General features: G+C 44.7%; 1 protein-coding gene across 1 annotated transcript in view; it reads left to right on the top strand.

Annotated features, from left to right (window-relative positions):
- Nucleotides 1-24115, top strand: part of LOC310770981 (PDZ domain-containing protein 2-like) — a gene marked incomplete at its 3' end in the record, with an annotated part of 120648 nt that overhangs the window by 18990 nt on the left and 77543 nt on the right. Inside the window, 1 exon segment of the mRNA XM_083663675.1 lies at nucleotides 9459-9966. Within this exon segment, the coding sequence (XP_083519801.1) occupies nucleotides 9459-9966 (508 nt within the window).

Raw genomic sequence — 24115 nt, 5'->3', positions numbered from 1 at the left:
CTCGAGAGATGATTTAGTGTCTAAAGGCAGGAAGTAAAACAGTCTCGAGAGATGATTTTGTGTCTAAAGGCAGGAAGTAAAAGTCTCGAGAGATGATTTTGTGTCTAAAGGCAGGAAGTAAAACAGTCTCGAGAGATGATTTAGTGTCTAAAGGCAGGAAGTAAAACAGTCTCGAGAGATGATTTTGTGTCTAAAGGCAGGAAGTAAAACAGTCTCGAGAGATGATTTAGTGTCTAAAGGCAGGAAGTAAAACAGTCTCGAGAGATGATTTAGTGTCTAAAGGCAGGAAGTAAAACAGTCTCGAGAGATGATTTTGTGTCTAAAGGCAGGAAGTAAAAGTCTCGAGAGATGATTTTGTGTCTAAAGGCAGGAAGTAAAACAGTCTCGAGAGATGATTTTGTGTCTAAAGGCAGGAAGTAAAACAGTCTCGAGAGATGATTTTGTGTCTAAAGGCAGGAAGTAAAACAGTCTCGAGAGATGATTTCGTGTCTAAAGGCAGGAAGTAAAACAGTCTCGAGAGATGATTTAGTGTCTAAAGGCAGGAAGTAAAACAGTCTCAAGAGATGATTTTGTGTCTAAAGGCAGGAAGTAAAACAGGTGCAAGCAAGACATTGATTAGAGCCCTGCGACTGGACCCATTTAGGTGTTCGTGTTCCAGTGCCGGGGCTCCAATCAATGTCTTCCTTGCACCTGTTTTTCAATCAGGGAACAGAGTGAATATTGATCAGACTTAAACTTTACCCACTAGGGGGCAGTATAGATTATCACATGCTGGTAACCTGTTATAGTTCAGGGAACACAGTGAATATTGATCACACCTGTTATAGTGCTTCACAGTGAATATTGATCACACCTGTTATAGTGCTTCACAGTGGATATTGATCACACCTGTTATAGTTCTTCACAGTGAATATTGATCACACGCTGGTAACCTGTTAACTCATTCCTGGCCATATACGTCTTTAACGTCTTATCAGGAATGTGCCTCCCAGCCAAATACGTGTTTGACGTGTTTTTGTTTTTATTAGAGCTTAGCGTAGTTCAAAGACTTCCCCAGCCTGTGACATGGTATCAGGTCCCTGGCCTCAAAGTTGTTCGCGGTAGTCAAACCCGTGACCAACATGATCGATCCGGTTCCAGCGCCTGGTCCCAAACCCAAACCGGACCCCGTTCCTGTGTCCCAGCCCGAACGAGAGGAGGAGGAGTAGAACGAGGAAAACACAGCAACAGACAGGAGCCATTTTTCAGAGCGCATTTGCGCCGTGCGAAGACCCGCCGGGATTACATTGAAAGTGACTATAGGCTCTTTCAAACACAGATCACGCAAAATTGTAGTTCGGGAAGCCCGTAAAGCTTGGCAGCCTCGCCACACATTTTGTTGTTGATATATATGCATTGCCAACGATGCAGAGGCAGAGGAGGCTAGACGCTGATCTCAGACCAGTTTGGTGTTCTCCTCCTATGCTAATTTGTGGGGAGATCAATAGTGTTCCCTGGGAAGGAGGTGCGATCCAGCAGCAGCTGTGGACAGAACTCTCTCTCTGTAGCCCTTTTCCCACATGCGTACCGGAAAATTACCTGTAAGTCAATATCGGACATTTCCCTGAATTTCCCTTCACACCTCAGCGTTCGCATGTGAGAATCTAAGTCGTCAAATAGCCGGTATGTTGGGGGGTGGGGTGGGGTGCGGCGGAGCGGGCGGGGGGCGGAGGAGAGTGGCCTGGGGTCTGTGCTGCAGGCCACTGAGGCCAGTCAAAAAAAACAAACAAACATGGAGCCGGCGTCCACTCTTTTGATAATATTGCTGACGCGCTTTTTCCTCAAACGTAGACAGCGACGCAGACAAATTAAGGCGAAAATGGAAAGGGATATACGTGCGAACAGAAACAGATTCATGTTCGCACGCAGTCTTCTCCGCTCAACATCGTGCAGAATATGAAGATAGACTAAACCGGGGACAGATCATGACAGTGTTATGTACCTTTGCGCTGCTGCGTGAGACTAGAGCCGTCTGGAAGCGAGAGAGACCAGGAGGGAATTTATTTTGGGAAGATGCTCTGAACAATTTTGACGACGTAGAATGGAAGCGTCATTTTCGCATGTCCTGGTGTACTTTCGACTACGTGCTGAGTCTGGTCCGACCCGCACGCAAGATCACCCGGTGGCGAAAACCACTGGAAGCGCGTTTGCGACTGGCAATAGTCCTTTGGTGGTACGCAACACCAGGGGAATATCGAACAATCAGCTGTGTATTTCGTGTTGGACTGTCTACTGTGTGCAACCTGGTCCCCGAAGTCACAGCCCACTGATAGCGGAAAATGACTGGACCCCTTTCTCACCTGTCTGTCTATCATACCGCTCTTCTGACTTGCTCAAAACTGGTGAAATGGCCGCGACGACGGGGTCGCGCTTATACCGGCACGGCGCTTTTCCCACATGCAGGCATTTGACCACGTTCCGGTCATTTTGCGGTACAAAGCGCATGTGGGAAAAGGGCTTTAGTTAGTGTGTGTGTGTGTGTGTGTGTGTGTGTGTGTGTGTGTTGTTACTCTACTGCTGCAAGGGTGTATCTGTGTAGATGATGTTCCACAGTTGATTCCACTAATGTAATGTAAAGAGACACACATTCACACTCACTCACACTGAGTAAACTGTATTGTTGAATGTAAAACAAGGCCAGGTCGAAACCTGGCATACGGCCGGTGCATGGGATCACCCATGTATACCCATACACATTTTAACAATCAACAGAGCACATATAAGCCGTCATCTGATTTTCCACCTTTTTTCCCTGTTTGTGTTTAGGGATGCAGGATAAAGATTTTTTTTTTAAATAAATGCTGCAGCTGCACACTTACTGTTTAAACTTGAATTATAATTGTTGTTTTTCTTTGTTGTTTGATGTGAATTTATGGCTTTTTGGCACCTATATGTAACCTTTTAAGGTTGAGATAATTGTATTATCATTATATGGTCCAAATATTTCAGTAAAGCACTTGAAACACTTGACATATTCTTACTTGGGTGGTATCATTCTACTTGAAATGATGGTAAAATGTATTATTTTTAGTAAAATAACATGTCACGTGTGCAATGCAATATTTGTAATGGAATCATTATGGGACACGGCTAAGAGCCAAACTTAGCCATAGTTCCATAATGATTCCATTTGCATTGCACACGTGCTACACTATGCTAGCTAACGCTGTGCCAGGTATTAGCCGTGTCCCATAAAGATTCCATTACAATACACGTTAACGTTAACGTTAGCCAAACGTTTTTTTGGTTACACAATGCATTGCCAGCTATCTCAAAAACTAATGTGACTGGATAAGGTCCGTTTGATATGTTGTTAAACGTGTTATTTTACACCGTTTAGAAGAATGAACCCACCTTGAATTCTTTGAACAGGTCTGCCATAAAAAGTTGAATGGAGGCTAAGTAAGCAGCAGAAGCACTATTGTTTTTGTTTAAAATACTTGAGGGCTACATGCCACTGGTGTTGCACTGTCTGCACTCACTGCCATACAGAGTTGAATGTAAGAAGTAAGCAGAAGCACATTGTTTTGTTTTAAAGTTGAAGGCTACATGTCATTTGTTCATTGGAAATGGTTGCATACTTTAATAAAGGAGATCTCACCGCTGTTTACATGCTTTTCCGATCAGCTAACACGCTATAATAGCCTACTTAGCTCAGCTGTTAGCTACTTATCTTAGCTCTCTGCCTCGCGGTAAGATGTTCATGTTCCTTATGCATAACATTCATGTATATTTGCTGGAAGGGGAGACGTCTCCCGCTACTGTTGATGTCCAGAGACACTGGGAAATGTGTGTTTGTTTATTTGTTGCGTCGCGTGTAACGTTAACATGGGCGCCGGCCGTGAGCGACTCTGTCAAGCTAAACAAGATCAGACCAGGGCAGACAGGAAGTCCGAAACCTGACATTCGTCAAATAAAACAAATTTCAAAGTAAAAGCCCATCTTGATGAAAGGGTGCCAGGAAGGGTGACAGGAGCGATTGGGACACACTTGCTCCTATAGGCCAGTGCAAGCACCGGCCTAAAAAGCACTTCATGTATATATATATACGGTATATATATTTATTTTTTTTGTCATTTGTGTCATAACGAATAATATTTACATGTCTGATGTCAATACAGTTCAAAATAAAAGAATTGAGAGCGAGTTCTGCGTGAGATTGTGTCCTTTACAAAAATGCCCTTTTCTCCAATTTCTCTTCTCAGAGAGACCTTTTTGGTGAAAACAGGGTGTATATAAATGGCTATAAGTAGAGTACAGAACATGCTAAAAGCTCACTTTTTTTTCCCTGGTGAACCCAGAGACGTACATCTTCATTTTGAGGTATTGCAAATCACTTTGGTGCTAATAGATAATTTACTGTGGGTCTTGAAAGATGACCAACAATTATGAAAATATTTGGCCTGAGCTAAATATTGGCAGTCCTAAACTGGCCATGAATGAGTTAATAGTTCTTTACAGTGGATATTGATCACACCTGTTATAGTGCTTCACAGTGAATATTGATCACACCTGTTATAGTTCTTCACAGTGAATATTGATCACACCTGTTATAGTGCTTCACAGTGAATATTGATCACACCTGTTATAGAGCTTCACAGTGAATATTGATCACACCTGTTATAGAGCTTCACAGTGAATATTGATCACACCTGTTATAGTTCTTCACAGTGAATATTGATCACACCTGTTATAGAGCTTCACAGTGAATATTGATCACAGCTGTTATAGAGCTTCACAGTGAATATTGATCACACCTGTTATAGTTCTTCACAGTGAATATTGATCACACCTGTTATAGAGCTTCACAGTGAATATTGATCACACCTGTTATAGAGCTTCACAGTGAATATTGATCACACCTGTTATAGTGCTTCACAGTGAATATTGATCACACCTGTTATAGTTCTTCACAGTGAATATTGATCACACCTGTTATAGTGCTTCACAGTGAATATTGATCACACCTGTTATAGAGCTTCACAGTGGATATTGATCACACCTGTTATAGTTCTTCACAGTGAATATTGATCACACCTGTTATAGTTCTTCACAGTGAATATTGATCACACCTGTTATAGTTCTTCACAGTGAATATTGATCACATCTGTTATAGAGCTTCACAGTGGATATTGATCACACCTGTTATAGTTCTTCACAGTGAATATTGATCACACGCTGGTAACCTGTTAATAGTTCTTCACAGTGAATATTGATCACACCTGTTATAGTGCTTCACAGTGAATATTGATCTCACCTGTTATAGAGCTTCACAGTGAATATTGATCACACCTGTTATAGTTATTCACAGTGAATATTGATCACACGCTGGTAACCTGTTAATAGTTCTTCACAGTGAATATTGATCACATGCTGGTAACCTGTTAATAGTTCTTCACAGTGAATATTGATCACACGCTGGTAACCTGTTAATAGTTCTTCACAGTGAATATTGATCACACGCTGGTAACCTGTTAATAGTTCTTCACAGTGAATATTGATCACACCTGTTATAGAGCTTCACAGTGAATATTGATCACACCTGTTATAGTGCTTCACAGTGAATATTGATCACACGCTGGTAACCTGTTATTGTTCTTCCTGAATTACAAAGCATTTTTCAAGTACAACTTTCATTCTAGACAGCCAGTTTAATGTCTATTCTTACTCTTCTTTAGTATGTAGTTGATTTTCATTTTTCTCAAAAGATGTGGAGACAGTTTGTCAACAGACCTTTCCTGGTTGGCCTGTAAAAGTGTTTTGTTTTGTTTCAAACGGTTTTGTTTCACATTAGTTTTGGCCTCTCATCATTGTCTGCCACTCCATTTGGGGTTGTAAGCAAATGCTTTGTTGGGAAGGTTGCACCAGTGTTGTCAGTCAGCAGTCAGGACCTTTGCAGGACAGAGAGAATAGCTGCTGAGTTAAAGCACGAAGCAAACTGAAGCGCACGACATTACCGCAATGCCTGTCTGCTGCCTGGGCTCAGAGTGGACAGGACAGGGAGGAGGACTCCTTTGACTTGTATCAAATGTAAGAGCAGAGTTCAAGGTGTGTGCTTGACTGTTTTCTTCTCATTCATTGCCACTAACAAAAACGTGCTTTTATGGCATCGTCTTTTTCTGTATGTGTAAACATTGTAGTTTATGTATACAGTAACTTTTTCCACCCTTCATGCAGTGCTTCTGGAGAAAATCTGTTGCCTCCCTTTGCTTGCTGTTTTAATTTCAGTGGAATTCAGTGTAAATGCATAATGTAATAGTAATAGTAATAGTTTTCTTGTTCAGCAAATGTCCAGCATATCAGGAGATGACAGGAGGCTTTGATACTTGACAATGCCATGATAAACAGCATCTGTTATTTGAGCCAGATTTCATGTATCAAAATGTAGTCCGCATAATCTGACTAAAACATGCACATAATCCCTGATAGTCTACGAGCTATTTGGCTTTGTGAAATCAAACACCCCTGCATGAAATGGAGCTAAAGCACCTTGTGTGTATTGTATCTCTGATTCTCTGTGTCCCACAGCTGTATTATGTTCACTGGGGGTTTTAGATATTTTGGCTGTCCGCTGGTGCGGGGGCGGGGGGGTATGGTTGTATTTTCTGCCCACCCTTGAGGTTGAACTATTCTACTTCTTGCGGCGTGACAATGCTATCTTTCAAAGGCTGTAGTACATGGGATGTAGCTCATTTGTAAAGCTGGAGTGAAGAGCCTGGCCTCATATAACCCTAACCCCTAACCCCTAACCCTCATATAACTAGAAGACCTCATGAATCCATTGGTACCAACCTTGTCATGCTAGCGTGTAGTCATGCTAGGTATATCACAATTAGGGCTGGGCAATATATCGATCTGGTGATATGAGACTAGATACTGTATGGTCTTAGATGTTGGATATGGTAATCTGGTGATATGAGACTAGATATTCTCTTACATTAGATTTTGGATATTGGAATATGGTGATATCAGACTAGATATGGTCTTAGATGTTGGATATGGTAATATGGTTCTATGAGACTAGATACTGTATGGTCTTAGATGTTGGATATGGTAATATGGTTCTATGAGACTACTAGATATGGTCTTAGATGTTGGATATGGTAATATGAGAATGAGACTAGATATGGTGTTAGATGTTGGATGGATATGGTAATATGGTGATATGAGTGATCACATAGTGGTGAGACAGAAGGGTAGATCTTGTGCAGCCTAGAATTGGAATAATGAATACACTGTGAGTGACTTTAAATTGAATCAGCTGGTGTCTGCTGTTAATTGAGCAGAGTTGGACCACAGACAGACTTCTGTCCAATATAATTTCAGATAAATTAACACCAAGCTCCCCCTGCCATGCCTCTCTATTCCTCTCAGTGGGGGCCCTGATGCAGCCATCAAATATACACACAAATCTAGAAATTAGATGCCTGGAGTGAGGGGGGCTTAACAAAACATAAAAAAGAATGTTCATTTGGTAGATCTTCAAAATCACAAATCTTGGATTGAACATAATGGGCCCTATCTTCCCAAAAGCGCTAATTTAGTGTTTGCACTCGTTTAACGCCGTGCGCAATGCAAATTGGGGGCGGACACAAGCGCATGCCTGTGATAATTGCACTGGGCATTGGCTGCCCCATGCCAAAGCAGGCGTTTCAGCGCTAAAATGTGGGATAGATGGCATTACCCTATCGTCAGCAGCGAGCAATTACTTTGCGCTAAGAGCTTTGAAAAGGACCTCTTACGCGCAAATACCTCGTTGCGCTGGGAGCGCAGCCGTAATCTCCGTGCAGTGCAGCGCAGTGGAAAGTGGAATTCCTTTTGGATATGTCATTACACACAGCCTTGCCATGCCAGGACATCAAATTATGCTGCTAAAATTGGGTATTAGCAGATAATTCAGTGAGGCAATCAACTATAACTCACTGAGAAACTTTTATCACATCGCAAAGAGGGAAATTCATTTAGAAAACTTGTTGGACAATGGACATAGGCTATTTACTAGGGGTGTCACGATACACTAATTTCACGATACAATATGATACACGATATTGGGTTCACGATAACGATACGATACGATATTTTAACAATATTTTTTTTAACAAAAGTAAATAATTTTCTTAAATAACTCATGCTCAATGGTCCCTAAACTTATGTAATCTTATGTACCCCTTGAGCTGTTTTGCCATGCCAGTAGTAGTCTGCCCCCTCACCCATGTGTGTTGATTCTGCTAAATTTGTTCTATTATTATTCAGGAGCAAAACCTTTTTTTTTTTTCTTTTTTTTTTTCCGATATAATTTTTTTCTGACGATACGCATATCGTGACGTTTCGATATCGCGATATATCGTGCGACGAAATATCGTGACACCCCTACTATTTACCTTCAAAACCCAGAGGGTCGTTGGCACCACAGACGATCTTTCAATAAGCTCTCTCTGTCCTCGCACGTTTGAGTACACTCTATTACGCATGGAGAGAATTACAGCATACTGCATGCCTCGCACAAACAGCCATTGTGAGACGGGAATCTGATTGGTTTTGATTGCCGTAATGCCCAGCATTGCCTAGCCACACCTGTGAATAATTCTGGTAGTTAAGACCGCCCAAATCCCGTTTGCGCAGGCATTTTGGGGCGCAGATGATTTTGGCATGGCTCTAATTTGCGTCTGCGACTCGTGCCGTGAACGTTTCCGCATCCCGGCCGAGAATTGCATCCCCAACATATTTTGGGGCTGTTTTAACTTAGAAATTAGGGAGGTCACGTCTACCAGGCAATTATATCACTTTTAAACAGTTAAATTTCTGTGTAAATCATTACAATATGCTCCCGTGAGGTGGGGATGCTGCCGGCGCTGGGGTGCAAAACTCAGCATAACACCTGGCGGACGGTGCAAGGCGGACTGCTATCTTCCCTGCCTTAAGGCACGCGCAAACAGGTGCTCAAGCGCTATTAGGGGATAGCGCTTGTCGGAAGATAGAGCCCAATGTCTTACTTGTAGGTATCCAAGCCAATGTGTGTTGAGCAATTAAAATTTCCTCCTCAGAAGATAAAAGGATGCAAAATAACCATCTATGTATACAGTAGGTCTCTGATGGAAACCAGTCCTTTCTCACTCCAGGCACGGTTCTGTCTGACAAAAAAGAGTGATTAAAACAAATTGGTGTATGAACAGAAACATCAGGTATATTCAAAACGCTTCTAACCTGGCTTAGGGTTCTGACAGAATTTTTCACAACAAAACCTAAATTTGTTAAAGCCCCAGGCATCTCTAGCTTAGAAAATAACATGCCTGACAGGGAAAAGTATGCAATAGAGCTGGCCTCCATTTTTAGCCACAGGGGGCCCTCGATAATTAGATTGCCAGGAGTCCGTAATAACACTGTATTGACAGCATGATTCTTTTCTCCTCTCTTTACAGTTACCTGGCTGACCAGTGCTGGAATGGGGGTTGCATCTACCTGATAATGCTGCGGCGAATCAAGCGAAAGGCTCCTCCCCCTCCGTGTAATGGCAGTGCCAGTGTTCCTCTGAGCGATGGGATGGGCGGCTATGCAGAGGAGCAGTGTAGCTCCACCTCCTCCGAGCCACCCGGCAGCCCGCTGCAGAACGGCAAACGGACGCGCAAGTTTGGGGTCATATCCCGATCGTCCTTCAATCGAGACAGCAAGGATAGCAAACATACCACAGCTTACCATGGCCACAGCTCTTCTGTCTGCATGGATGCAGAGGTCCTTCTTCCAGAAGAGGACACAAGCTGCAAACTTTCCACAGACACAGACACACCTGCAGCAGCAGACAACTTACCTCATATGAAAACTGTTCCCCGTCTCCCACAAGACAGGCTGGCTGCCACCTTACCTGCATGGCCTCATAGTCGCCTATCAGAATGCAAAGGAGATTCACTCAGCAACGAACCATCAAGCCAGGTAAGACACAGCACAGACACGCAGAGTTCAAACTGCTAGATCCAGAGAATGGACCAAAACAAGTACAATTTTGAAATACATTGACATGAAAATTAATACCATGTCCAAGAAGCAAATGTTGCCAGATTAATAAAAATGGTGTCTAAACTGCCTAAACCTGGCTCCTTTGTTGATAGAATCCATTCCAGAATCCAGAATTTGCTGCATATATGTTAATGGGAAATGGGTATTAGTGCCAGCAGAGATTGTTTGAATTGCATAAATTTGAATTTGTCATGCTAATTTTGACCCGTTAAATTAAAAAAATATATATTTTGGAGTAAATTTAATCAAAATTGTAATTTATTCCAGCTTAGTTGCTACTTCCTGCTGATGAAAACCCTTGCCATCAGGTGAAAAGAAGCGGCCGGTGACTGTACTTCAGTCAGGAGCACATATAGTACATATTGTGCAGCCAGATCTGTTGTGTTCCTTCTCTGAGGACAATTCCTAGTTTGGGCTCATCATCAAGCTCTTTGGAGTTCATCATTTGGGAGCTGAATTTGTTAAAGTACATTCTCTGGGTGGTTTGAGTTTTTCACATTTGCATCTCGGTCTCAACCCTGCAACCACATATTCTGTTTTCTTTGGCTTGCCAACATTTCCTATGTCTACATGTACCTGTTTCAATTGTTTATTGGCGGTCACTGTGACTATACTTGGTTAGAATATGTCTCTGCTTTCTATCTCTGATAGTATAGAGCTAGCTATTCATACCCACTAATTCATTTTCACTCTTTATTGGCCAAATAATATTCAAATCTCCATTTGGATTATTTTCCCAGTGTTCCAAATAAGTTTCTCTGCATTTTGTAATAATGGCGTTATGGAACCCACCGTGGTTTCGGGCAGACCACGCCCTGCGCCCACCTACGCACCTACGCACCTACGCACCTATGCAGCAGACAAGCGCCGCGATTGGCGAGGAGCGAGCGTTTTGTTCCCTTTTGACAGCTCTTGCCTTTTGACAGCTTGAATCTCCCACATCAAACACTCTGCGCCCAGCACACACACACACACACACACACACACACATCAAACACTCTGCGCCCAACACACACACACACACACACACACACACACACATCAAACACTCTGCGCCCAGCACACACACACACACCATCAAACACTCTGCGCCCAGCACACACACACACACACACACATCAAACACTCTGCGCCCAGCACACACACACACACACACATCAAACACTCTGCGCCCAGCACACACACACACACACACACACCAAACACTCTGCGCCTAGTCTCGGCTCCCAGACGTTTGGTGAGCTGCGCCACCAAACGTCTTGGAATTTCACTGTCAGAAACTGTCTGTCCGAGCCCGGCGAGAACGGCCGGCAGCAGACACGCCTACATTTATTATTAGAATTTTATTTGGTAGCGGCAATGCCATTTATCATAGTTCCAATATAGAGCAATACACCGATGTGCTGCAAAGAGAGTTTATACCTGTTGTTTATTTTACTATAATTTTTCCTACCCGGAAGTGGTCCGCTTGCTACTGTGAGTCATCAGCAGGCTCTGTAACGTTAGCCTCGGGAGTCGGGCTTATCGCTGGGGAAAAGACCTCTAGCCACCGGGGCCGGATGAAACACGTCCTATTACCAGGTTATGTTTGTTTCTAAGTGATTAATATGTTGCTCCGCAAACGCGGCGATGTTTTGCGAAACACTGGTTCTGCATGAGCGTCACTGCCCCCAGAAAGCAGGCCCGCCCACAACACTCATGATTGGTTCTCCGATGCAAGGCTTCCAACAGCGCCACCTAATATTATGCAAAGATTTAAATAGTAATATTCTCAGTCTTACAGGAGTGAAACGGATTAAGACTGAGGGCTGAGTCTACTCTGCGCCCAGCACACACACACACACACACATCAAACACTCTGTGCCCAGCACACACACACACACACACATCAAACACTCTGCGCCCAGCACACACACACACACCAAACACTCTGCGCCCAGCACACACACACACACACACACACACACACACACACACACCAAACACTCTGCGCCCAGCACACACACACACACACACACAAACACACACATCAAACACTCTGCGCCCAGCACACACACAAACACACACACCAAACACTCTGCGCCCAGCACACACACACACACACACACACACACACACACCAAACACTCTGCGCCCAGCACACACACACACACACACACACACACATCAAACACTCTGCGCCCAGCACACACACAAACGCACACACACACACACACACACACAAACACACACATCAAACACACTGCGCCCAGCACACACACAAACACACACATCAAACACTCTGCGCCCAGCACACACACAAACACACACACCAAACACTCTGCGCCCAGCACACACACACACACACACACACACACACACACACAGACACACACATCAAACACTCTGCGCCCAGCACACACACAAACACACACACCAAACACTCTGCGCCCAGCACACACACAAACACACACACAAACACTCTGCCCAGCACACACACAAACACACACATCAAACACTCTGCGCCCAGCACACACACACACACACACACATCAAACACTCTGCGCCCAGCACACACACAAACACACACACCAAACACTCTGCGCCCAGCACACACACAAACACACACATCAAACACTCTGCGCCCAGCACACACACAAACACACACACCAAACACTCTGCGCCCAGCACACACACAAACACACACATCAAACACTCTGCGCCCAGCACACACACAAACACACACACCAAACACTCTGCGCCCAGCACACACACAAACACACACATCAAACACTCTGTGCCCAGCACACACACAAACACACACACCAAACACTCTGCGCCCAGCCCAGCCATTTCATTAACCAACTGAATGGCTCTTGATAGCGGACATTGAAATAAATGATGGACACGGACGTTCCTTAATGTAATATATGAACGCTAATGTGGCTTCATTGGATCAATATTGCTCAACCATGCAACCAATATTAGTCTTTTGTTTATTTTAGTAATTATGCTAGCCAACTTGTACCCAGCAATTGGATTTGTATTCAAACATGAGTGGAATTATCGCCCTAAAGGGTGTGAGTGTGTGTGTGTGTGTGTGTGTGTGTGTGTGTGTGTGTGTGTGAGTGTGTGTGTGTGTGCATGCATGTGTGTTATCTGTTAAGGAGTCTCGTGGCCTGCGGGAAGAAACTATTCCGCAGACGGTTTGTACGTGCCTTCTGGACCCTGTATCTCCTCCCTGAGGGCAGCAGGGAGAACATGCTGTTGTGCGGGTGGGTCATGTCCTTGATGATCTTCCGGGACTTCCTGAGGCACCGCTGAGTGTACAGATCCTGCAGTTTTGGCACCTCACATCCTGTCACATGCTGTCACATGCTGGGCCGCGCACCTCACCCTTCTCAGCGCCTTGCGGTCCATGGTGGTACAGTTCCCGTACCAGGTAGTGAAGCAGCTGGTCAGGAGGCTCTCAATGGTGCCTCTGTAGAAATTGGCAAATAATTATGTGGAAACTCCTAATTGTGTACTAGCTACCATTGCCCATTTGTGAGACTTCAGATCCTCTCAGTCCATAAGATCATCTAGATGTTCTCTTATGAGATCATCGTGGCTTGATGGTGTTTGAAGCTCCAGGAACGCTCAGTGACTGTGTCAGCCAAGCTCTGATTGTGTAACTGACCAAGCGTGCACTGACCTAACTACACTGACCTAGCTCTCAACTGTAATCTGTTGTGAAAGCCATCAGAAATCATGGTTTTAAGTGTATAAGCCTGGAAGATCAGGATTTCCTATCTAAATTGTTAAAGGGTCCCTCCCTCAGGATAATGCCCTCACATATTCCACCCCTGTCACCCCACCGTGCCGCTAATGGCTGGACTTCATCATGGTCAGTAGAGCACATTATATGGAGCCTAATAATCAGATTATAATAGGTTTAACAGATTAAAAATGCTCCATACATGTATATTGTAAACACCTCAATCAGATTAAACAGGCCCCAACCCATTGACATTCCAATGGGTTGCAGAGGGGTAGTTTAAACCTTTTCATAAACCGATCAAAAGAAAAATGTTATGTAAACTGATTCCTCTCTGGCCGTGTTCTTTCTGTGCATGCCCATGATTTGATTTGATTTCCTTTATTTACCCAGGGGAGCCTCTTGAGAGCAAGCCCTCATTTTCAAGAGTGCCCTGCTACAAAAGTACATGTACAAAAAGTTTCAGACAAACAGGACAAGTGATAAGAACAATCAAAACAACAAGGTCAATTTAAAGCAAGTAGAAATCAAAACAGAGCAAATTGCAACTAGAGTCCGTCGACAATAGAACAATTAGCTAAAAACATGTGCATCTCTCACATAAGGTGTCGCGAAGGAGTGCCTTGAACGAGACCAGAGGAAGTAATTGATCCAATTTTATAATGTCCTGCAGTGAATTCCATTTGACCGGTGCATAGTACGAGAAAGCAGTCTTTCCTTGCTCGGTCCTCACACGCGGGACACGCAGCCTGATGTAAGACTGTGAGCGTGTGCCGTTGCGATTGCTTGCATGAGTGAGAAGTGAACACAGATATGGAGGAAGCTGACCGATTAGGGCTTTATAAATAAACAAAAGACAGTGCTGTTCTCTTCTGACTGAAAGAGAGGGCCAACACACCTTTTCGTACAGAACACAGTGGTGAGTAAGAAATTTATCTCCAGTTATGAAGCGCAGCGCGCTGTGATACACGGCGTCAAGTGACTTCAAGGCAGAAGATGAGGCATGCATATACACAATATCACCATAGTCAAAAACAGACAGTATTAAAGATTGAACCAATTGTTTTCTAGAGGATGCAGAGAAACATGACTTATTTCTGTACAAGAATCCAACTTTCCTCCTAAGTTTTTTTACAAGGTGCTCAATGTGCTCATTGAAGGATAGTTTGCTATCCACCCAGATACCAAGGTATTTATAGGATTCAACAATTTCAATAGCTTCGCCTTGTAGGGTTACTATGCTAAGGCTGTCCATGATGGAAGGGGACCTGGAAAAAAGCATCCATTTTGTCTTTTTGGAATTTAGAACCAATTTGAGGTTAAACAGGGAATTTTGAAAAGCATTGAAGGCAGATTGTAAGCTTGCGACGGCCTGGGCGGGGGTATCCCCGACACAATATAAGATCGTATCGTCTGCATAGTAATGGACATTACAGAGCTCACTAGGAAAGAGAATGTTATTTATATAGAGCGTGAACAGGGTTGGGCCTGAGATAGAACCTTGAGGGACCCCTTTATTAATAGGAAGAGTGTTAGACCGCGTACTGTCTGTAACTATGGACTGTTTTCTCCCCGTGAGGTAATTGGAGAACCATGTGATTGATTGTCTGTCTAAGCCAATGGAGGACAGTTTACTCAGAAGTATATTGTGGTCTACCGTGTCAAACGCCTTTGACAGATCAATAAAGATAGCCGCGCAGTGCTGGCGGGCATCAAGACAGTTTTGTATGTCGTTTATTACAAGAGAGGAAGCCGTTATTGTGCTATATTTTGGTCTAAAACCTGATTGCTGCGTTTGAAGAACACTGTAAGAGGCCATGAATATTCGAAGCTGCTCGTTTACTAGAGCTTCCAGGACTTTAGCAAGACAACATAATTTGGAGATTGGACGGTAATTGTCAAGAATACTCGGGTCGCCACCTTTAAATAAAGGTATGATTTGAGCGAATTTCCAAATGGAAGGAATTTCGCCCGAAGTAAATGTTAAATTAAATAAATGCGCAATCGGGGAGGCGATCAGTTGTGCGCTAAGGCGAAGAAAGAAGGGGGCAATATCGTCCTCTCCTTTTGATTTCTTAACATTTAATTTAGACAATGCCTTTTGAACTTCACTAATGCTAATCGGGCTGAGAGAGAATCGGTCGTGGAAGAGAGGGGGAATCAAAGGATCCAAGGAGGGTGGAACAGGGGGTAATGTTGTTGCGGAAGTCGAATTGGCCAATGACCTTTCAAATGCAAACCCGGCAGAGCTGAAATGACGATTGAAGGCGTCACACATTTGCTGTTTATCGGTGATAGAACCGTGCTCGCCGGTGATCTGAGGGGGAAGGGCGGAACTAGGTGCATGTTTTAAAGATTTCACTATTTTCCAAAATTTTGCTGAATTTTGCTGGGAATCATTGAGTGAGGCTAAGTAATAATCAGATTTGGCCTTTCTGATTACGGCAGTGCATTTATTTCTTCTCATCCTGAAGTGGCACCAGTCTGCTGAATTACCAGAAGATCTGGCATTGGACCAGGCTGAGTCCCTGAGACGTAGGGCAGATTTCACAGACTGTGTGAACCAGGGACTGGAGCGATTTTTCACTCTTAGATTTTTATACGGCGCGTGCCTATCAGCTACTAAGTTGAAAACAAAAGAAAAATGAGCTGAGGCTAATTCAGCATCAGGAATTAGACACAGCCTCTCTAGATCCGCGTAATAAAGATCATGCAAAAAGCCCTGCTCTACAAAGTGCTTAAAGTAACGTTTTCTTATATAGTTACTTTTAGATTTACTAATTTTTATTTGTCTGATACATCCTATAGGGCAGTGATCACTGATGCCTTGAGCGAATACCCCACTTTGGGGATATTTGAGTGGTCTGTTGGTCAAAATTATGTCTATCAAAGTGGATCTGGAGGGGTGTTTTGTATTCGGCCTTGTTGTGTGTTGAATGAGCTGTGTTAAATCTAACTGAATACAGAGCTGTTTTAGACTGAAGGAGGACTCAGTCAGCCAGTCCTGGTTCAAGTCGCCAAGGAGAATGAATTCAGAGTTAATATGTTGTGAGAAGACCCTTCCAAGGTCATCAATGGCCGTGCTCGGGGCGGAGGGGGGGCGGTACACACCTGCGACCGTTATGTGTGAATCGCCTCCCGTGCAAACATCCAAAACAATGCACTCATAATACTTGGGAATGGAGGAGGATGCCAACACATGTGTCACTAAATGCTCTCTGACATAGACTATAACTCCTCCTCCCTTGGCTCTCCTATCCACACGAAACAAATTAAAATTAATAATAGCAACATCAGAATCCTCAGTTCTGCGGGACAGCCATGACTCTGAAATCACTAAAACGTCAGGAGAGGCATCATTGATTAAAATATTTACCAAGTCCAGTTTGGGGAGTAAACTCCTAACATTTAGGTGCATGAATTTCAGGCCATTAGCGACCTGAAACTCTTGTGTAGATGCCAGATCGTCCAGTTTTGTCCGTGTGCTGCTGGGAAAAATAGGGGGATTTCTGGTAGGAACCGTTATTAAGTTGTTGTGGTTAATGCCAGAGTGTGAAGTGCGGCGTCGGAGGCGCACCCGGGAGATGTGAATGAGGGGAATGTTTCTTACTGTTCGATGATCGGGTGTCTGACTGACTGACAAAGCTGTTGTCTGCAATGCAGTGGGGGAGGCGACTGGAGTTGACGATAGCGGGGGGGGGGAACTAACGTGATCCTTGGTGGAGAGGGAGTTTCTAAGGTGTGGGACAGGAGTGACCGGAAGTGGACGCATGGAGGTGGCTAGTCATGTTCGGCTGGTGTGGATCTTATAAAACAAATTATCAGTTAAAATGCGTGAGCCCAAGGCATTGGGGTGAATGCCATCAGGCCGGAAGAAAGCAGGGCGATTCCAAAAAAGGTTAAAATTATCGATAAAAACTATGTTGCGAGTTGCACAAGTTGATTCGAGCCAGGTGTGAAAACCCAATGTGCGGCTAAATCGTTCCACCCCGCGATTACGAGGGGGGAGCGGGCCAGAAACAAACACACGTTTGTTGTGGACCGAGAGAAAGTCCAGGAGAGCTGTGTAATCCCTTCTAAGCTTTTCTGATGCCCTTTTTGGGATGTCGTTGCAGCCAACATGAATGACAACGTCTTGGACTAGTGCGTGGTCAGCCAGGATGCTGGGGATTTCTGACGTGATATCTGTTACCTTGGCCCCTGGAAAACAGAACGTGGCCACAGACTTCTTTTTAAAACCCCTTACAATTGAATCGCCAATAATAAGAGTGGATGGAGGGGGTGCGGACATTGAAGGAGATATTACTTGTAATAGCGGAGGAAGTGGCTGTGAGAGGGGGGGGACACGAGCTCCCCCCAGGGCCGGTGTAAAATGCACGACATTAGTGATCAAACCAACGATAGCGGCCACTTCACTCGAGCAGGGCGGGTTCGGTGACATCCCCGTAAGACCAGGGGGACCAGGGCCGGGCGGAGGGAGAGGACCAGCACCAGAACCCACAGCGGGAGAAGAGAGGGGGCGAGCTGGGATACTCCTGTTGGTCTGCTCAGGGCGATTGGAGGCGGCCTCCTTCAGCAGCCGGAGTCGGGTGCCGCATCGGGACCGAGCAGGACGAGCAGGTACTGCAGACGAACCAGCGTACGTCGGAGGAGACGAAGACCCGGACAGCGGTGGAAGCTGGGCGCTGCCGGACAGGGACCAAGCAGGACGGGCAGGTACTGCAGGCGAGTCGGCGTACATCGGAGGAGACGAGGGAGGCGAAGACCCGGACAGCGGTGGAAGCTGGGCGCTGCCGGACAGGGACCAAGCAGGGCGAGCAGGCACTGCAGACGACATCGGAGGAGACGACGGAGACGAAAGCCCGGACAGCGGTGGAAACTGGGCGCTGCTCCGTATGTTGAATGGCGCCCCCGGGCTGGGAGGCACGTTCAGCGGAGGAAGTACTGAGGAGTACAGGGGATCAGGCGGGTTTTCGATCTCATCCTCCAGGAGTTTGAATCTATTATCAAGCTCAAGAGACCATGAGGGGGGCTGGAGGCTAGGAAATCCTCGGGGTCGATCACGGCAACGGCTAGCTGGGACCCAGGTAGCGGCAGCAGCTGCAGTGGAGGGGGTCGAGCAGACTGGCTGCTTGGGTTTGGTACCAATCCTACGCCACAGATCCTCCCCATGAGAAACATTGCTGGTGTGGAGGGATTCTCTAAGCCACGGAACAGTGGTGTCATCTCCGATGCCCAAACTGTCAACATCATTTGTTGAGATTAAATTAAATGACTGCAGTGTGGATGTGAGTTTCCTGATGGACCGATTCTTCACTGTGATTTCCACTTGCAACCGGGAGACATCTTTGACCAGTTCAATCACGGTAAGACTACAGTTAATACATGATGATGGATCGTATGGCATGATTGTACACAGAGAGATAGAATAAATCTCACCACTAGCCTATCTAGGTTACAGGCAAACCACCAGGCCAGTGGGAGTATCCAGGTGCTGCTAGCCCTCTAGGCTGCTCGCCTAGCTTAGCTTAGTCTAGCTTTAGCTCAAGTTGTTGTTTGATGATTAGAAAAGTCCGGCCGGTTGGGGCTCTGTAACAGAGAGTTCCCCACACACGGCAAACAAAAACAAGTTCCAACTAATGTGAATATGCCCGTGAAGGGCTGAGCTCTCTGATCCAACTACGGGTTAGCTTAGCTTCCGAAGCTAGCTGGGCTGAGTCAATGATGCAGCTCCAGGCGGAGGATTGTTTAGGTCCAGAATAATGCGATCCAGGTGTTCGATCACAAAAACGTTAAGCCGGGTGTGAAACTCTGATAGTACACAAAAAAATAGCTAAAAGGTACACGCACGATTATAGCTTAAAACTGGTTAAAATGTTAAAGTGCAACGGAGCTTCTGGCGGGCAAACACACCCTGTTGTGCCCTCCGTCTGGACGTAAAGGGGACTGTGGAGAATTTAGAAGTTGTTGTAATACCTCCCTCAAAGATCCAGGGGGCAGTAGCTCCAAGGAGCTGCTCTAATCTACCACTTCCTGTCCTGAGTAATATAGAGGGCTGAATGATGTGAGTCTGGGTCTCTCCCCAGAGACAGGACAGGAGATGGGGGTTGAGGACAACCACCCCTCACTGAACGTCTCTTAAGACCAAGGAGGTCATTGTAGATTACAGTAAGGGGAAGAAGACTCACCCCCCAGTAACCATCAACGGCACAGTGGTGGAAAGGGTAAACAGCTTTAAGTACCTGGGAGTCAACATCCACCAGGACCTGATGTGGGCCAGCCATTCTAAAACCCCATAGACTTTTCCACTGATGAACCAAAATGGCAGCGATTTCTGGTTGAGCCTACAAAAATACGTCATTCCTGTGGTCATCGTCCTTCCCATCCTCCTCCTCCTCATCGCTAATTTCTACCATACCTCGTTGGTTTTCCCTCTCGCAGATGCATGCGCTCACCCGCTTCGCGCATGCGCAGTTGAGCTATACCGCAGGGATGACGTATTTCTGTAGTCGCTCGCTGTAGTCGGTTCTTCACTGTTTCTGCCTATGGGATTTGTGAATGGGTTTTTGGCGCGATGCTTCAAATAAGGTCTGTGGTTAATGCAAGCTTATTCAAATGCAAACCTGTGTTCAGCAGGATAATCTTCACACATGAGGACCACTTTCATGAGTTTTTAAGCATAAATGTGAGCCATATAAGTAAAAAGCTCATGCTAAGCTATTCCAGAACTAACACACAGTGTCGCATAGGCTTCCACGTCACGTCACCACAGCCAAATTCAACCTTTAGTGTTAGAGTGTTGTGACTGTGAGCTGACAGAGAGCAGTGTGTGGGACCATTGCAAGATCACTTTATAGTTTGGTAACACTGTCAAACAGCTCCACACGTGTGACAAACTAACTTGCTAGTATTGCTCGTCTTTAACTTCTTCTGATTGGTCAGTCTAGAGTAGGGCTGCCACAAACGATTATTTTGATAGTTGACTAGTCACCGATTATTTTAACAATTAGTCGACTAATCGGATCATAAATTGCAGCTTATCGCACAATTACTCAATCGCTCTGATTTAACTATCATCAGCTTATACATTTAGCTTCAAGTTGTTTTAAGCATGTGCCAACTAAAAATAAAGACAATTAAGATCATAATTCACTCAGAAATCATCTTTTAATTAACTTTAAAGTTTAGAGCATGTAGCAGCATATTTATATCTGGCATCAATCTGTACTTGCATGTAATAAATGTAATATAGTGCAAATTGCAAAATAGTACACATTGAAATTGAAAACATATAGTGCAATGAAATATCTACTATCCATTGAATGAATAATGGAAAATAAAATTAGGGCACTACTACGTGGAATGGAAATGGAACCAAAAACTATTCACTATGTACTGCAACCAAAATATCAACAAAAATAAATTGTTTCAGTCTTTTCAGGCCTCAAACGAAAAAAGTAAGTAGAGAGTGCAAACTGCTGAGTAAAATGAGGTTTCCAGTATTCCCGTCAGCAACACATGATCTTAACGTCGCTATGATGACAACATTACAGCAAGGCTTTTAATGTTAATATTGTTAGTCAATAGCTAATGTTAGCAGCTAAAAATTGTGAGTGAGCTAACAAGCTAATTAGCCTTCATCTCCATCATCGTCTGCATTCGCCGCAACGTGCTTCCTTTTGAGATGCTCGCGCATCATACTCGTGCTGTCATGATAAGCGAGTTCCGTTTATTTAGCAGATTTTGCATTTCACATCATTGTGGGTGAAACGCTCCCACACTTTGGACGTACGAGGATGGCTAGACATTTTTTCTATGGAGCAAGCTGCTTGTTTTTCCGGTGATGTCACGTTTTCCCCGGATGACTGCGCATGCGCATGTGCATCAAAGACAGGACGGAGACGCCTGGAGGCCAGGCCAGCCAGTGAGGCCACCGCCAGCAGCAGCTTCGGGGAAACAAAACAAAAGTTTTTTTCTTTTTTTCAGATAAAAAAAAACATGCGATGACGTCGATTACCAAATACGTCGGCGACGATTTTGGTAATCGACGTCATCGCGACTAGTCGACTAATTGTGGCAGCCGGTTACATGCTGCCACTCCGACGTGCTGCCACTCCGACGTTCTGCCACTCCGAAATATCGGCACTCAGAAAGGGATCATGTCTATGTTCCCCGGGTTCTATATTCCCCGTTTTTCACGCCAAACCTAACCTCCCCCCATGCCTAAACCTAACCTCCCCCAGACCCTAACCCAAAACCTAACCTCTCCCACCCCCACGCCTAAACCTAAGGTCGGCATTGCGGCTTCTAAGGTGAACGACCGCCAGTCCGAATAATGGAAGTTAACGTTCGGAGTGGCAGGGCTTCGGAAAGGCAGTCAGTAGCCGTGGCAGCCCTAGTCTAGAGGTACTTCACGTTTCTCTAAACTGCTATTGGCTAATTGGGCGGCTGGGCGGGACTGAGTGTTGGGGTCTCCTGAGTCTCCTCTGAGAGAGCATGGTGACACGAGGTTAGGTGACAGGAGTTGTTGTGCTGCTGTGCATTGATATAGCGTGTGAGTTTTACTAATACATCTAGTTTGAAAGAGCGAGTGGGTAATAGCTGTGTGACTGAACTGACTGAACCCGGACTGAACCAGGTGAGGGAAAGAGAATGTCCGTGTTCGATCTTTGGCATGACGACGTATAATATCCCCGTCGACAGTGTAGTCTCATTTAGCCGTTTTTTTTTCTTAAACTAGCTGGTTGCCCTTTTAACGGCACGTAAAAGTTCAAAACTCATAAAAGTGGTCCTCATGTGTGAAGATTATCATGCTGAACACTGGTTTGCATTTGAATAAGCTTGCGTTAACCACAGACGAAGAATAGCCGTAGCATCCTGCTGCGACTAATGGGGATCCTAATAAACTAAACTAAACTAAACTAAACAGACCTTATTTAAAGCAGTGCGCCAAAAACCCATTAAAAAATCCCATAGGCAAAAACAGTGAAGACCCCGGATGTGTTTTCCAGCATCCATGTTTTCCAGACTTATTTCTGCGGCTCTCTATTGTGCGCCGTGCCACTCTCTAATTATACTAGTAGAGATTGTTCTTAATGTTTGACAGCCGCATCCATCGACTCCAGAGGGGTTAATATGTTCAGTTTTAGAGTAATACTGACAATAATTGAAAATATATGACATTCAAGATTCAAGATTTTTATTGTCACTCCGTAGTACAAGTATCACGTGTGAAATTCTTGTTCTGTAGACTCCGTTGCAAAATAACAGGGCATATAGGCTAGGTGCAGGAAAACAAGAGAAGCAACAAGCAATAAGGCAGTAAAGCAATAAGACAAGTCAAAGACAGTGACATATTCACTGCACATAGGTGCAAATGGCATGGACATACTTTAAATACAATTAAACATTAGACATACGTAATGGACTGGTAGCAGCTATAGTACAGCTACTACATGATTGTTGGGAGTTTATTTATGTACTGTATGTTAAGGAGTCTCGTGGCCTGCGGGAAGAAACTGTCCCTCAAGCGATTTGTGCGTGCTTTTGGGACCCTGTATCTCCTCCCTGAGGGTAACAGGGAGCACAGGCTGTTGCACAGGCTGTTGTGTGACATGTGTCATTAGCAATAGATCTACTGTATATCTAAATAAGCCAATATCTGGTTGGACAAAATAACGCTTGTACGCGACTTATATCCTCAATCACTACGTTTTGTCCCAAAAATTTGTCCTTTTTCCGAATTTTGCATTTTCCGATTAAGACATCTGGGTTATTCCAGTATTATTCGGGTTTTCGGAGGATTCTTTCATCATGTATACAGCGCATTCGGAATATGCGTCTCAATCAGGGTTTTTACAGCAGTTTGCGATGCATGTTGCCCGTTTGTGGTCAGCTGATGTGTGCTAGAAAGCGCAATATAATCATAATAATCCATCATCTCTGGCATGCAAAAAGAAATGCCGACATTTCTGATCGGGAGGAGATGAGAAACATCGATTTAAAGAGAGAGAGAGAGAGTAGCCTATAGTGCCCAGTGCCCATGGAAATCCACAATGCTTGCGAGCCTGCAAGGTAATAACGTAGGCTACTACTTTTTATGAAAGACTTGGATGCTCAATGCCAAACTTTTCAGCAGCAAGCTCCTGAAATGGACCAAGTGATGCTCGTAAGAATAGTGCTGCTCTGTTTATTCTCAACAGAAAAACTCTGTGGCTCGGACTACCTGCATCTCTCTCTCCCCCCCCCCCTCCCTCACGTGTCGGGGAGGGCGAGCTACGGCTGCACGTAAACGGGAATATTAGTGGATTATTCATTTACCGTAGTCGG

This window comes from Poromitra crassiceps (genome assembly GCF_964638095.1).
Source record: "Poromitra crassiceps genome assembly, contig: HAP1_SCAFFOLD_287, whole genome shotgun sequence".
In the NCBI taxonomy this organism is placed as follows: Eukaryota; Metazoa; Chordata; class Actinopteri; order Beryciformes; family Melamphaidae; genus Poromitra; species Poromitra crassiceps.
This window is presented reverse-complemented; position numbering and strand designations above follow the sequence as displayed.